The 17,236-nt window shown below is 39.1% G+C and overlaps 1 protein-coding gene across 2 annotated transcripts in view; it reads left to right on the plus strand.

The window, feature by feature from the left end:
- The window catches only part of LOC309852747 (uncharacterized protein), a 187,156-nt gene that overhangs the window by 148,772 nt on the left and 21,148 nt on the right, over positions 1-17,236 (plus strand). For both annotated transcript variants that reach the window (XM_082709961.1, XM_082709962.1), the window contains 2 exons: positions 2,024-2,150; positions 2,624-2,719. In XM_082709961.1, the coding sequence (XP_082566087.1) occupies positions 2,024-2,150; positions 2,624-2,719 (223 nt within the window). The remainder of the gene's footprint in view (positions 1-2,023; positions 2,151-2,623; positions 2,720-17,236) is intronic.

Below are 17,236 nucleotides of genomic sequence, written 5' to 3' on the forward strand. Positions count from 1 at the left end.
TGTGATTGAACTTCATATAAATGCACTGTATTCTCATAATAGTTTATATTCTTTTTTTTTTTTTTTAAAGATTTTATTTATTTATTTGTCAGAGAGAGAGTGAGCGAGAGCGAGCATAGGCAGACAGAGTGGAAGGCAGAGTCAGAGGGAGAAGCAGGCTCCCTGCGGAGGGCAAGGAGCCCGATGTGGGACTCGATCTCAGGACGCTGGGATCATGACCTGAGCCGAAGGCAGCTGCTTAACCAACTGAGCCACCCAGGCGTCCCTCATAATAGTTTATATTCTGATTTACCGTTTGGGGGCAAAAGAACACACCATTAATAATAGATCCTTGAGGATGCCTAAAGCACTGATCTGTTACCTTCTTTTACTTGGGTTGGTGCTTTCTGACAGATTTCTCCCCTATGAAGTTTGAATTTTCCCCATTATCACTCTTAAGGATCTTAGATGGATTTGCTGAGGGATATGCAGAAACCTTCACAGTTAAAGTGGAAACTTTTCCTTCTGAGTTTCTCTTGCTTCTAGTTTCTGTTGAGAACCGAGGTAGAAGAAATGTAGGTAAACTGAAATTCAACTTGCAGACCGTTGATAAATACTTGAGACAGGCAAGAGTATGACATTGCATCTCCTGATTCCCAACTGCCTTAATGTTAATGCTCTGCTAGAGGCTAAAAGCTACCAGCTTGACAATAGCCAGACCTCCAGAATCCTGTAAGTCCTCTTTAACATATGAAAATCCCTGCAGAAACTTCCTTTATTTCTACCTCCAACATAAAACTATATTACTAATGGCTTCTCACAAGAACAGTGTAGGTCCTTCTGCCCTGGGGTCCTGTCCCTGTGCTTTAATAAAAACAGTTTTCTGGCACCAAAAATGTCTCAAGAATACTTTTTTTTAACCTTTAGCTCGCAGGCCCCTTCAGGTCTGTTTCCACTGGACAACAAAGGCTTTCACCTTCGTGTAGCAGAGATCATGATTTCTGGGATGGGAAGTTCTAAGTCAGACCTCCATCTTGTAGGTTTTATTTTACTCCACACATAGTTCACAGAGTGACCCTCTATTTACTTCTTTGTATTTTCTTTTTTTTTTTTCTTTTTTTAAAGATTTATTTATTTATTTGACAGACAGAGATCACAAGTAGGCAGAGAGGCAGACAGAGAGGGAGGAGGAAGCAGGCTCCTGCTGAGCAGAGAGCCGGATGTGGGGCTGGATCCCAGGACCCTGGGATCATGACCTGAGCCGAAAGCAGAGGCTTTAACCCACTGAGCCACTCAGGCACCCCAACTTCTTTGTATTTTCAAGCAAAACAAAACAAGAATCACTTAATTAACATGTCTGAATGTCTTAAAATCCTGAAGTATAATAGAGTCACAGGTAGAAACTACAGCAGATGGGCCTGTGACACAAAGGAAACTTGATTTGCAGCCAATAAGGAGATCACAGGGAATAACTTTAGAGACTCCCAGAGCGGGGGGGGGTGGGGGGGGTTCCTTTTACTTGGGGTTCAGATGGAAACTCAGCAAGAGGGGCTTTATCATCTTACATAGAGTTGGGCATATGGTCACACATGCTTGTGATGACAATACTTGTATACATACTTTGTATGTTATGAAAATGATGTCTTTGCTTCTCCTTCAGTGGAGATTTTCATACTATAAAGAGGTGAAGTAACTGTTGGCCACTCCATGGGTTACTCCTTGCTCCATCTACATAGGTATGAGTCAGGGGTTAAAATCAAACTAGGCAGGCCCAAGTGCTTCCTCAGGGCAATCAGAACTTTTTGTTGGATAGTTTCTGTTTCCAACACAGGAGGCTCTGCCCATGGGGTCTTACGACTGAAGTAAAAGATAAGGTGGGAAGAGAAGGTTAAGTAAAATGTAGGATAAAATTGGTGGGTACAAGCAGGTGGGCCCTGAAGGTCAGGTCTTGGGGTCTAGCTGGTGACATTAACTCCCTCTTTCAACTTAGGTACCATTGTGAACTCTGTCAATGGCCCCTTGGTGACTGTGGTATTTCTTACAGGGACTGCTGACATTCAGGGATGTGGCCATAGAATTCTCTCAGGAGGAGTGGGGACGCCTGACCCACACTCAGCGGGAACTGTACAGGGATGTGATGTTGGAGAACTACGGACACCTCCTCTTCCTGGGTGAGAAGATTTCCCAAACCAAGGGTTTTTTCCCCTCCTTTGAAGATTGTCTATTAGAGTATTCCTCTTTGAATGATTAGAATTCAGATCCAGGCAGAAAGGGAAGTAAGTGGGGGGTTGTAGATGGAGAGAAAAATCTTCATGTTTCCTTTTCAGCCTTAGCGTCCCCTTCCTTAGGAACATCATCACTTCTGTAGATTAGTGTTAATACTGAACATTGAAAGCATAAAATAGTACTGCCTACATCATCAACTCCAATTCTTATTCCTTATAATTGTATTTTGTACTTGGAAGTGGAGGTCATGATGTGACTGTTTGGAACTACCACATGTTCTAAAGGGGCTGTTGGTCAACAGTGTTTGAGAAATCCTTTTCTAGAATTCTGGAATGTTCTCTCTTCCCCACTGAGCACAATAGTAGAATGAAAGTTAGAATCTCCAGTAATACTCCTAGTCATTTTATCTAATAAACAGGTCTCGTTGTGTGGAAGCCAGACCTGGTCATCTTTTTGGAGCAAGAGAAGCAGCTCTGGGATGTGAAGAGAAAGGAGTCAGTAGCCTTCCATCCAGGTATGTGGGAATGAATGAGGAAGATGACAGAGCGGAGGTGCAGGTCTGAAGGAGGAAGGTAGACCTTATGCTATGGTTCTAATAGTTTTCCTGAACGGAAATTAGTTTGAGAAGCTTAGTGTTATTTCTCTCCCTCTCACAGAGGAACATCTGCTCTTCACCATTATCAAGCTCTTACATTCTCTAAGGATTCTCCTTTAGCTCCAGTGATGGTCCAACACGCCCACAGGGAGGGCCAGGAGACTCCCCTTGGAGTGGGAGGACCTCCATAATCTGAGAGCTTCTCCACTGCCGTGAGGGCCCTGGGGAGGTCATCCTATTTCTGAGGAACCCTGTGCTAAGCCCTTTATAAGTTCTGCTTTGCTTCGTGTGAGAAGCGTGTCAGGGTAGTGGCTGGCATATTGGGGTTTGGTGTAGAAATCCCAGAACCGTGGAGACAGATATCAAATGTTTTCTGATTTATGCTTTCCAATGTTATGGAAGCTTTAATCTTAATTGTACATAATGGAGACTCACTAAATTCATCAGGTAACAAAACACCTTCCTGCAATTAAAGGTATACTCCTTTCTTTCACTATAAAAGTTCATTTTTCTTTTTATCAGCTAACATTAGAAATTTCCACTCTGTGTTCCATTTCTCAGTGGTGAAATAATTTAATATATCAACTTGAATTCTAGAATTTCTTGGTAATTAATGCCGTATGGGAGCTAGAACATTTAGAACTCAGAACTTGCAGGCTATAATAAACCTTATTTATTCATAACCACATCATTTTATAATTTTGTATGATATGAAGTTCTTTGACTTCATCAAGTGTGTTTTCACTTTATTAGTTATATATCAGATTCATCTCTAAATTTTTTTACATGAAAACTTGTGTTATGACATGGACATTTGCTTACAAGTATGGTGGATAATTGGTAAAATTCCCATACTTTTAAAAAAAATCTTGTTTATAAATCCAGTTTTACATTTACAGGAAAAATTAACCATTAGTCTTCTCTTCTACTTTCCTCAGAATATATCTGAATTTAATCCCAAATATTTATTTCTTATAAAGTGTTTGCTGGCCCATTTTACAATTTTCATGTTGTTTTTATTTTAAAATGAAAGGTTTTTGTTTCAGTGCTTGGTTCTGAAGAATGGTTTAGAGCCTTGCATTCTGTGTAAGAGGAGGAATATATTAATAACATAATACATTTTTTAAATACTTAGTCATAAAATTTTCCTTTAGAGCTTTTCATGATTGTATTAATGAATATTCTTTCCAAGCTTACTGCCAGTGAAGGCATGCCAGTAATTCAAAATGCTTGTTTTTCATCATTACACAGTCACAGTTTGAAATTAGAGTTATAAAGAAGATTCCCTTTTAAAATTTTGCCTATTTTTATGTTGATTTCTTTTTGGTTAAATGTTGCCTTCTTCTGGTTCTAGAGTTCCATAATAATGTGCTTCCTTTTGTATGGGACCTTCCATAACATTATTTAGTTGTGGTATCATTTTTACCTGTGTGCCTTGTTATAGGATGAGAGTTGTCAACTTCATACATTTCTAGACAGTGTGAATTTAACTTAAATATGAATCAGGTTTATGCTCTTTACTAATAAAATTACATATGTATCTGTACAATTTCCACCCATACATGCTTTGGTTGTGACTCCTCTTGTGCATTTCTTTGACTGGTTATTGTTCAGTGAGTATACGTCGTGTGCAGATGAGTTGCCACACGAATACGATTAATCTCATCACCTCTTGCAGAACGTGTAGTCTCTTTGCATGAGAGAAACACTTTCTGTGAATGGAAAGCAGTGTTTAAACAATTTCTACTTCTATCATGTTTACGTGTTCAATTTTATCTTTAATTGCAGCATTCTACCCATAATGTGCTTTGATTCCATTCCCATCAACTTTGGTGTCTTCTATACATATTTTCTTTGGGGCTGCCTTCGAGTAAAATTTTTTTGTGGTTACCTTGCTCAAAATTTGTTAAAGGCATAACAAATAATTTTATTTATTTATTTTAACAATTAAATAATTTTAAACTGATATTGTCAATTTCATAGAAAACTCTTCTACTTATTTCCAACCTTGAACCCACTTTCTGTTATCAGTATCACAAATTCTGTCTTTTATTTTATATACTTATTTACCTAGACTTATGATATTTATGCTTTTATTGTTTTTTAATTCTCTAGCAGAAATAAAAGTGACTTGTGCTACCTCATTAACACTGTAGATTACTATGAGTGTGTGAATATTTATGTTTATGGAGAGCTTGTGTTCGCGTGTGATTTCAGTTTCTGCTTAGAATCCTTTTATTTCACCTAGAAAGACTTCCTTTAATGGTTCTTGTAGGACAGATCTACTGGTAAACTTAGTGCAGTTGTTACTTAGGAAAGTCTTCATTTCTACATTCATGGAAATCAGTTTTGCCAGATAGCGTATTCTTGGTGGTTATATTTTGATCTTTCAGTGCTTGAATATATTGTTTCCTGTACTTTTTCCTATAAGGTCTGCTGTGAATCCCACTACTAATCTTACAGGTCCTCTCTTGTACAAGATGAGTTGAGTTGCCTTTGTCATGCTGTTCCAAAATTCGATTTTCACTTGGGATTTTTCATAGGTTAATTATAATATGGCACTGTATTCAAGTCTTAACGTGTATCCTACTTTAAATTTACCAGCCTTGTTGCATTTGTCCCCTTTCTCCACACATGTGGGAAGTACAAGTCTTTAGTTCTTTATTTTTTTTTTTATGATTTTATTTATTTGTTTGACAGAGAGAGATCACAAGTAGGCAGAAAGGCAGGCAGAGAGAGAGGAGGGGAAGCAGGCTCCCTACTGAGCAGTTAGCCTGATGCAGGGCTCGAACCCAGGACCCTGGGATCATGACCTGAACTGAAAGCAGAGGCTTTAACCCACTGAGCCACCCAGGCGCACCAAGTCTTTAGTTCTTCATGTAAAAACTCTGGCCCCTTTCACTCTCCTCTCCCTTTGGGGTTCCCTTAGTGTACATATTGGTCCATTTGTTGATGTTCCATGAGTCACTTAGACTCCGTCCTTTTCCACATTTTTTTTTTGTCCTCTCAGTAGATAATTTAAAACAAAGCATCCTTAAGTTGTCTCATTCTTTTTCTGCTTGATCAAGTCTGTGACTGACCCTTTGTTGTGTTTTCAAATCAGTGATTGTACTCTTCAGCTCCCAATTTGTGGTAGATTGTTGTTACATTTCCTCCTTTGCTTTTTGTTTTGTTCATGCATAGTTTTCCTGATAACAATTAGTTACACTATCCATTTTCTCTTCTTTCTCCATTAGCATCTTTGTGATGGTTATTTGATTCTGTGTCAGGCAACTAATAATTCTTTATTAATTTAGGGCCAGTTTTGGAGATTTATTTTGTTCCTCTGATTGAAACACATTTTTCTATTTCTTTATATGCCTTGTGATCATTTGTTCAAATTAGGTAATTAAAAAAAAAAATAGCCACCTAGCCATGTATTCTGAACTTGGTTTCTGCAGGAGAACACATAGATTAGTAATTTCAGGGGCCTGTCAGACATATTCTGTATTCTTTCATTTGTCTCATCTCAGTTTTTGTTAATTCCCCAGTTTAAAAAATTGTAGTTCACATTAGAGCCCATGACACTTTCCTCTCTCTGCCTTCAACTACATGGTCTCTCCATTGTTTGAACAAACTGATCACCTTTTCTCTGAGCAACCATTACAGGACATTAAGGGGGCGTGCTCATTCCTTCTGCCTTCCGTGTCACACATGACTAGAACTATTCCAGCGGGTAGCAGGAAAGAAGCCAGGCCTCTGAAGCCTTGAACATACAGGTCAATCATTTGTTTCTCTCCTGAGGGGAGGTAAGAGTGTTCTCACAGTGCTGCCGTGGAGAGTGAGGGAGGGTGAGCAGCTTTTGTGGTCAAGCGTCACAAACTTTCTTTGTCTCTTCCATGTGGCTCTTCTTTTTTTATACTTGGGGGTGCTGTGTTCTAAATGCCTTCTGGAGCACTCCAGAAGGCAAGTTGATTCATTTTTGTCTTCATGATAGAACAAAACCCTGGTGCTTCCTTTTTCTCATGGATGATGTACTGTAATGTGTATTAATTTTTCACATTAGAATTTTAACAGTACAGTGAATGGTATAACTTATTTTCTATCTTTCCGTTGTGTCTTTCCACACACCATAGGCCTATTGGGAAAGACCAGCAAAGAAGATTTGTTTTCTGGAGTGATATGGAAAGATGTGGCAGCACTGGCCCTGAGTATTTATACTTAATGAATGACTGGGAAGGTGATGGGGGTAGTGAAAGGCAGGCAGGCAGGATGTTATGATGGACATAACCCAAGTGGGAAAATTACCATAATGAAATCCTACTGACAGACCAGATCAAGGAGGGAAAATATTCAGGGAAAAAACACACCTTAAGTCATTCACAGAACAATGTCTTTGAACCTAGCAATAATAATCCATTTTTCAACGTACATATTCTCTAGAAGGACATTCGGATATTTTGGGAAGTCACCTAGTTCGTGTTGAAAGTTTCATTCAGGGGTGCCTGGATGGTTCAGTGGGTTAAAGCCTCTGCCTTTGGCTCAGGTCATGATCCCAGGGTCCTGGGATCTGCTCAGCAGGGAGCCTGCTTCCCTTCCTCTCTCTCTGCCTGCTTCTCTGCCTACTTGTGATCTCTATCTGTCAAATAAATAAATAAAATCTTAAAAAAAAAGAAAGTTTCATTCAAGCCATTTCAAATTTAAGAGTGATTTAATCATTCACTGATGCATTTCTGAATGTTAGACATTTAAAAATGAAGATTAAAAATTCTAAATGTGATTGATTTGAGAAGTCCTTTACAGAGGGTTCATTATTCTCCCACCAACACATTATCCCTCCTTGTTGCATATTCTCTAAATTCAATAAACACAGAAGGATTTTTATCCAAACATCACTGTGGAATACTTATTAGATAATACTTAAATTGGAACAAGTTTTCATGTCTTGTGAACTTAGGAAGGCCTTTAGTGAGGACTCTATTTTCCATAATCATGAGGTATTTATAAAGGAAATAAAACTTAAACCAATGTAATGAATCTGGGGAAGATGTCAGTCAAGTGTCAGATCCTAACAAACATCAGAGAACTCAATTTCCAGAGAACCATTATCATATTAATAAATGTGGGAAATTCTTTTCAGAAAGCTCCAATCATTATATCCTTCATCAAGTGAAAACTTAAAAAGGTATTAAGTGGGGACACCTGGGTGGCTCAGTGGGTTAAGCCTCTGCCTTGGGCTCAGGTCATGATCTCTGGGTCCTGGGATCAAGCCCCCCATCAGGTTCTCTGCTCAACAGGGAGTCTGCTTCCCCCTCTCTCTCTTCCTGCCTCTCTGCCTACTTGTGATTTCTTTCTCTCTGTCAAATAAGTAAATAAAATCTTTTTTTAAAAAAAGGTATTAAGTGTGGCAAACCTTTCTTTTTTTTTTTTTTAAAGATTTTATTCATTTATTTGACAGAGAGAGATCACAAGTAGGCAGAGAGGCAGGCAGAGAGAGGAGGAAGCAGGCTCCCTGCTGAGCAGAGAGCCCTATGCGGGACTCGATCCCAGGACCCTGAGATCATGACTTGAGCCGAAGGCAGCGGCTTAACCCACTGAGCCACCCAGGCGCCCTTAACTAGTCTTCAAGACTCACTCAACAACAGACATTTCTTTTTTTTTTTTTTTTTGAGATTTTATTTATTTATTTGACAGACAGAGATCACAAATAAGCAGAGAGGCAGGCAGAGAGAGAGGAGGAAGCAGGCTCCCTGCTGAGCAGAGAGCCCCCAATGGGGCTTGATCCCAGGACTCTGGGATCGTGACCTGAGCTAAAAGCAGAGGCTTTAACCCACTGAGCCACCCAAGCACCACTCAACAACAGACATTTCATAATGGAAAGAAATCTCATAAATGTTAAGTAATTGGTAAAGTCGTTAGCCCTCAAATATTATCCATACATAGTAATACATAGTGGGGGAGAATTCAAATGTAAAAAAATGTGGCAAAGTCTTTAAGCTGAACTATAAACTTCCTGAACATTACAACATGCACACTGTATGAACTCTACAAATGTAAAGAATGTGGTAATATTTAATTAATAATTGGAAGTATTCAACATGAAATTATATATACTGGGGAGATACCTTACAAACGTCAAGAATGGTGGTAAAGGGGCCCCTGGGTGGCTCAGTGGGTTAAAGCCTCTGCCTTCGGCTCAGGTCATGATCCCAGGGTCCTGGGATTGAGCCCCACATCGGCCTCTCTGCTCAGCGGGGAGCCTGCTTCCCTCTCTCTCTCCGCCTGCCTCTCTGCCTGCTTGTGATCTCCGTCTGTCAAATAAAAATAAATAAATAAATAAATAAATGAGAATGGTTGTAAAGTCTTTACCTGGAACTGACATTTTACTCAACATCAGAGCAAGCAGACTGGATAGAAATGTAATGATTCATGGATAATCTCTTTTTAATATAGACTTCAGGAAAAAAGAAACTTTATAAAATAAATTAAAGATGAATTTAAAAAATTAAAGATGGAAATAATTGGCAAAGTATGCAAAGGAAAGGCAAATACATAATCAGAGAAGGAGTGCCTAGGTGGCCCTCTTTGTTAAGTGTCCAACTCTTGACTTCAGCTCAGCTCACGGTCTCAGGTTCCTGGGATTGAGCTCCAGGTCAGACTCTGTACCAAATACTTGGTCTTCTCTCTCTCCCTTTCCCTCTGTCCCTCCTTCTGTTCTTCTCTCTCTCTCCAAAATAAATAAATCTTTAATAAAGAAATAAAATCAGAGAAGTCACAGCAGAAAGTAGTAAACCGGTACCACTTTTCAGATAAGATTCTGAATCAGCGTATTTATTATTGAGAAAACTCCAAATTTAAATTATTTAGATCGATTACATTGTAGCATTGGATAGTGCAGGCATGAGGGACACCAACCCCCTCTAGAACTGAAAATATGTGTGTAATTTTTGAGTCCCCAAACTTAAAACCATTCCTACTTTACCATGCAAATACGGTATTGTTGACTCAAAACCTCACGTAGAACATTAAGATTTAATCATCCCATTCTTAGTATATCGTCCATATTCTCTGCAGGATTTTTATAATAAACGAAGGTGGAGAAAAAATATTAAGGAAATCATAACAAAGAGAAAACGTGCTTACACTGTTGTACTATATTTATAAGAAAATATATCTATGTATAAGTAGACCCACACTGTTCAAACCCATGTTATTCAATGGGCAAAGGTATTTGTTAATATTACTGAAAGGATCAAGAAGGTTGAATGTCTGGAAAGGGGTAATTAGTTTCACTGTGTCTCTTTTTTTCTTTTGACCGTATTGGAGATATTTTCCATGGCAATTTACTCTTAAATCATCTCATGCTAAGACTTAAGTGCTCATGGGCATGCAAAATGATTTCATTGTTGCTGTCTCACAGACATGAGGGGCTGTTGTATGATGAGAATTCATTCACACCTACTTTTCCATGGGCCATTAAAGGTGCTGTAATGTAAAATGTATGAAGAAAGTTGTTTGTGGTTGACATATAAGAGTAAAATAAGTCATGATGAATTAAGTATGCAGGACATTATTATTTGCATTTTAAAGTAAAACAAACATTCTAAATTTTAAGTATTTTTGCTAGTTGCTGTTTACGAAGAATATGGTGTTACTTTATTTAAAGCTGGATGTATCTTCATAGGAATTTCTGCAAGTCAAGAACATTAGCTATTCTGTTGAAATAAATTTTCACAGATAACTGAGGGATGAATAGGGAACACTTCCATAAAAGGGTGTAAAATTATTGTGAATCCACGTTTACTCAATAATTAGCCTCAGTTTGAAAAGACTCAGATGCACAACTCAGAGATCATTATATCAGAGGAACAAGAATGTTTCTTGAATCTTGTGATGGGTATTTTGACCAGTGATTATACAGTGATTTTGCAATAGTTTGTTTACAATGCATTTGAACTCAATATATTTTCATTCATAACACTAAATGGATTTAATGTGTTAACATTGATATATATTATGTGAAGTGTTATCCTGCACCACTTTAGCCTGCCTCAAGATCATCAAGGTTGCAGGTAGACAGACACAAGTACACTTGCTCCTTGAACTACATGGGTTTGAACTGTATGGGTCCACTTACAGTCAGATCTATTTATAGCAGTATTATGTATGTAGTATCTCCTTCTGATTTTCTTAACACTGTCTTCTCGAGCTTCTTTTTTTGTAGGAATACCAAATATAACACTTACATGAGTATGTATTAATTGACTGTTCTTGCTAAGGCTTCTATTGAACTGTAAGTTATCAAGTGTTGGGAAGTCAGATTATACACAGATTTTCAACTACACGGGGGTGGGTACACCGAACCCCTGCAGTTTTCAAGGGGCACTTGTTAAAGCTGTGGGATGGTATCACTAATGTTTTGTTCCTAGTGGCCCTAAATCTCAAATTATTTGAGATTAATTTTCCCCACATTTATGTATTACATCTTTTCTTTCTATTTGAACTGCTCTGACATGGTATTTTTAATAAGGATGATATAGAAGTATTATTGAGAGTATAGCTAAACAATTTCTTGATACTGCTGCCTTGGATTCCAGTTTGTATAACCAGACTGCATTCAGGGCATGTGAACTGACTGTAGATCCACCCAACAGCACATACACTAGACAAAAGCCCACAGTCATAAGCGAAGGTAAGTTCCTATATGACCTCCCCAGTAGTAAATGTGAAAATGTGTCCACTCTCAGTATACTTACTATAAGCATCCCTTAAGGAAGACCCCGCACAACTTACCATACTCTGTTCATTTTGGTTTGAATTGTGCATTCTGGACTTTGGCCCAGGAACTCCGGAGCACACCAACCATGGACCCTAAGAAAGACATCTGCTCTGGTTCTTGCCATTTTCTCGGCCTACACTCGGTCTTGACCTCTTCACATTGTCCCAAGACATATTATGTACATCTTCCAGGATCTCTGAGTAGTAAACTTTACTTCAATATCTTTGTTTTTTTAAATTGAACTGTGGCTCATGTGTCTAATGCCCAGGGGTTCTACTTAACTACAGCTAATTGAACAAAATCACTAAGATACTCACTAAGATAATATTAGCTATATTTACAGAATTCTCAATCAGTATTTTGAAAATGTCACCCTATATTTTTCTCTGCTTATATTGTTTTTGTCAGCATACAGAACACAGAGGTTTATGGTTTTGATATGCACAGAATACGATATGTGATACTGAGCTAAAGATGTATTTTGGAGTAAAAGAACTAACTAGGAACATGTGTGTGTGTGTGTGTGTGTGTGTGTGTGTGTGTGTGTGTGTTTACACGTATATTTTCAGAAGGAAGGAGAATCTTGGATCTGAAGAGATAATTTCCAAATTTAAAAGTTGATGATTTCTTGCTTAGCGAAATAAGTCAATTGGAAAAAGACAACTATCATATGATCTCCCTGATATGAGGAAGTGGTGATGCAACATGGGGGTTAAGTGGGTAGGAGAAGAATAAATGAAACAAGATGGGATTGGGAGGGAGACAAACCATAAGTGACTCTTAATCTCACAAAACAAACTGGGGGTTGCTTGGGGGAGGGGTGTTGGGAGAAGGCGGGGTGGGGTTATGGACATTGGGGAGGGTATGTGCTATGGTGAGTGGTGTGAAGTGTGTAAACCTGGTGATTCACAGACCTGTACCCTGGGGATAAAAATATATGTTTATAAAAAATAAATTTTTTTTTAAAAGTTGATGATTTCCTAACAAAAACAAAGGTTCATAATGGGAATAATTTTCTCTACATTGCATTGTATTTATTTTGCCTAAACGTCATATATGTTGTTTTGAGAATCTCCCCATGCAAATCCTACATTGTCTACCTGGCTATGACTCATGTAGGATGTACTCTGTTTTCCTTCCCCCAATATTCAGGAACTATTGCTTATATGACTTGCTCATGAGTTTCATGATTAGATTGCAAGAAAGCACATGGTGTTCAATGTTAATTTGAATATGGGTATAATTCTACAGTGATCATATTCTATGTAGTTGAATTGACACATTTCATGTCTTTTCTTTTCAATTGGAGAAGAACATTAAGATTTCTGTACTTATTGTACTTTTCCCTTCTTGGAAATGATATTATCCATGTTATTCACATCACTGCAACAATTTGATAAATGAAAACTTCAAGACTTTATGAATCCTGGGTTGTTTTAACATTGATTTGAAGGGAATAAACATGGGATGGTACTGATGTTAGTAGATGTTCTAACTTAGGAGTCATGATGTAGTCCAAGGGAAGAGATGAAATAGTTGTGAAGTGAAATCCTTAAGTGGGGAGAGGACACTTGTCCAAGGCTGCATTAATGACCCTGAATCTAGAAATACAAATTTTACTTGTTTTCTTTCAAAATCATCTCTAGTGCTATCTCCTCATCTCCGTTCCGATGGCACAGGCGTCACAGCTGTACTTCTTCCCTGTATTAGAGAGACCCAACTTTCACTGCTATCTCCCCCTCCCACATTAGCCATGCACGCCCTTGTATGTTCTTATGAGTAGCTTGGAATTTTTTAATTCAATCAGAAATGGTTGGTAGCTGGATCACTTGAGGCTGAATCTGAGCTTGAAATACAATGTTGTCACCACTTTGCTATAAGAACAGGAAACACAGTGGGCCACAGGATTACCTGAGGCACTTGGTACTAAGGAGAGTTGTGAGGACAGAAAAGATATGATGATGGTTTACTTCTATAGGAAGTTAAGTTCTGCTAATAGAAAATATGGAGAACTGAAATGTGAAGACAAGATGTGTTAAGGAGCTCCCTTTGGCGCCTGCAAGGTCTTGGGAAGCTACTTGTGTTGAAGAAATGTAGCAGAGGTGGGGATGGGGGAATATGTGCTCATTTTGCATGGTTGCAGGGAAGTCACATCCTTTTCTTGTGATTTAATGCCCACCCTGGATGTACTGCAGACCAGTTACTGGTCCAGATGTGTGGTGGTGGGTAGAGAAGGGCTATTGGCTGATTTAAACATTGTGGGCATAGCTTTAAAATGTCACAAGACAGAGTAGGTTTTCAAGATGAAGAAGGCTGCTGCACAGTAATATGCAGAACCAGCAAGATGTGGTGTGGATCCACAAAGCACTGGTGTCCTGGGTGTATAACCCCAACATAGGTCTGATCCAGTGTAGATGGGTGACCTTCCAAGGATGCTGACCCACAGCTGGCAGGGCCCTCCCTCACTTCCACTCAGCCCCATGATGAGTCTGTCCTGTGCTCTGGACAAGGCACTTATTCGTGGGGAAGGTGGTCACCAGTCGCTGGCAGTGAGCATTTCTGATTCAGGCTACCCAGTTTTTAGGCTTGATGTCCCTGTGTTGTTTTTTGTTTTGTTTGTTTGTTTGTTTTCACACAAACCTGACTTGACCTGAGTAGAGAGAGGATTTTTATCCATTGTAGATATCGATAAATTAAATTGGGTGGCATGTTACTCTCACATTTAATATTGGATCATTTGAAGGATAACAGCTCATTTTTCAGTACCTGTTATTTTGTGGTCCACTACACCATGAGAAGCGCATGTGTATGTATAGGAAAGAAGCTGTATATTTTGAGTTATGTGCACAGTGAGTAGGTAGATGCTTAAGTCTGTTGGAGTGGCTCAGACACTCTTAGAGTGTCCTCTCATTTTTCCATGTCTTTTCTCTGGTATTGTCCACCCCTAGCTGTTGTGTTCCTGCTTGTTCTGTCACGGCTCCAAGATTCCTGCCCCACCACCGGGCATCAAACCATGTGTAAATCAGCAAAGGAGGCAGTGTAAATCTGATAGGACTTGAGAAATTTGATTTGAGGCCTTTCTGTTTTTATTCAGGGAGGGCCATTCTCCCCAAGCACTACTCTCTCCATGTCACAGACCAGCACTGTGTCATTGCTGCCAGTCTAAGTACAGAGATACAACTGTAGCACAGGTGGACATGTTTGCGAATGGCTCTTGTTCTCAGAACTGTTTCCCAGCATATGACAGAAAGGCAATCACACTTTTCCTTGAAACCACGTGTTAGAGAAATCCCCTGAAGTTTACAGTGTCCTTATCCTTAATGCCCAGGTGTTTTATTCTGTATGTTAATGCGTGCTGTTGAAGAGCTCCTTAAGCTGCAGTTATTTATGGTCTTAGGGTAAAAGTCTTCGAATACAGTATTATAGTGAGAATGTTCTATTCAATCCCATTTTTTTTTTAATTTTTTATTTTTTATAAACATATATTTTTATCCCCAGGGGTACAGGTCTGTGAATCACCAGGTTTACACACTTCACACCACTCACCAAAGCACATACCCTCCCCAATGTCCATAATCCCACCCCCTTCTCCCAAGCCCCCTCCCCCCAGCAACCCTCAGTTTGTTTTGTGAGATTAAGAGTTACTTATGGTTTGTCTCCCTCCCAATTCCATCTTGTTTCATTGATTCTTCTTCTACCCACTTAAGCCCCCATGTTGCATCACCACTTCCTCATATCAGGGAGATCATATGATAGTTGTCTTTCTCCGCTTGACTTATTTCCCGAAGCATGATACGCTCTAGTTCCATCCACGTCGTCAATCCCATTTTAATATATAACATATGTATCAGTGTCTTGATGCTTTTCATAACTTACTTGATAAAATATTTGCATATGTTTCAATTCACTTTAATTTGGATTGTTTTCATTTTGAATGTGAACAAAATTGTATTTAGGAATTAGTGTATTTAGGAATGTGAACAAAAGTGTATTTGACCCCAGGAAGCTCAAGGACGGTATTGAGAAAAGCCACAGAAGGAAGAGGAGGAAGCCGAGATAGACTCTGTTAGCTTCAGATTCATTTATGAATAAGGAAAATGTATGTTTGTGTATGTTGTGTGTACATGTGTCACAACAGTAACATGACCGCAAGCATGGAGATTTCTGAGAGGGACTTCTGTGTGGATAGCTCGGGACTGACCTGTGACTTAATTGCTGCAGAGGTTATCAAATTTAGTCTGAGTCAGAATCACCTGGAGTTTTTTTTCTTTTTTAAGATTTTATTTAATTATTGGACAGAGAGAGATCACAAGTAGGCAGAGAGACAAGCAGAGAGAGAGGGGGAAGCAGGCTCCCTGCTGAGCAGAGAGCCCAATGTGGGGCTCCATCCCAGGACCCTAAGATCATGACCTGAGCTGAAGGCAGAGGCTTTAACCCACTGAGCCACCCAGGTGTCCCCACCTGGAGCATTTTAAATCTTTTATTGCTCTTCTTATCCTCACATTGTCATGGCAACCATGGCAATAGTTCTGGGGTACAGTTCCCCAAATTTCCCTTCCTGCACATTCTTAGATGCCTATGTAGGGAACACACATTGAGAGCCATTGTCTGGGGACACATTTATAGTTGTTTTCTTCGGGAAGGGTATTAGCCAATGCATAATGTATCAGATACACAGGAGTGTAGTCTTGGTTCTTTGGGTGTGAAAGTGGACTCGTGTGTGCTGGGCCTTTTCTGTTTTTTTGTTTTTCTTCTTCTTTTTTTTTAATTTAATTTTATTTTTTCAGTGCTCCAAGACTCATTGTTTATGCACCACATGCAGTGCTCCATGCAATCCGTGCTCTTCTTAATACCCATCACCAGGCTCACCCATCCCCACTCCCCACCCCTCAGTTTGTTTCTCAGAGTCCACAGTCTCTCATGGTTCATCTCCCCTCCAATTTATCCCAATTCACTTTTCTTCTCCTTCTCCTAATGTCCTCTGTGTTATTCCTTATGCTCCACAAGTAAGCAAAACCATATGATAATTGACTCTCCCTTCTTGACTTATTTCACTCAGCATAATCTCCTCCAGTTCCATCCATGTTGATATGAGAGTTGGGTATTCATCCTTTCTGATGGAAGCATAATACTCCATTGTATATATGGACCATATCTTTTTTTTTTTTCCTAATTCATATTTATTTGGACCATATCTTTTTTATCCATTCGTCTGTTGAAGGGCATCTTTGCTCTTTCCATAGTTTGGCGATTGTGGCCATTGCTGCTATGAACATTGGGGTACAGATGTGTTTTTATATGTGATGCCTGTCCTCTGTGTCTTCTTCTTAGTTGTCAACCAAAGAGCCATTCAGACTGCATCTTTGTGTTTTGGGGTGGAATTTTCACTTTGAAACCTCATAGAGGCTATTCTGTATATAGATCTCGAGGGGAATCATGTATCAAAGAGGAAAGAATCCACACACAGGTCACCTTCTGGAATAACATTTGACCTGGGTACCTCATGTTGATGTGTAGGGTATCCTGGTACAAATCCTGACTCTACCAATATTGAGATGATCCCTAAATCTTACTTTAAGTAAATTATTTCTATCAGTAGGAGGGCAGTAATATTAGCACTAACCTATAGAATCAAGAATATTAAATATATTGTAATAGATAAAGCATCAATAACCATG

Source organism: Mustela nivalis (assembly GCF_964662115.1).
Source record: "Mustela nivalis genome assembly, chromosome: 18".
NCBI lineage: Eukaryota > Metazoa > Chordata > Mammalia > Carnivora > Mustelidae > Mustela > Mustela nivalis.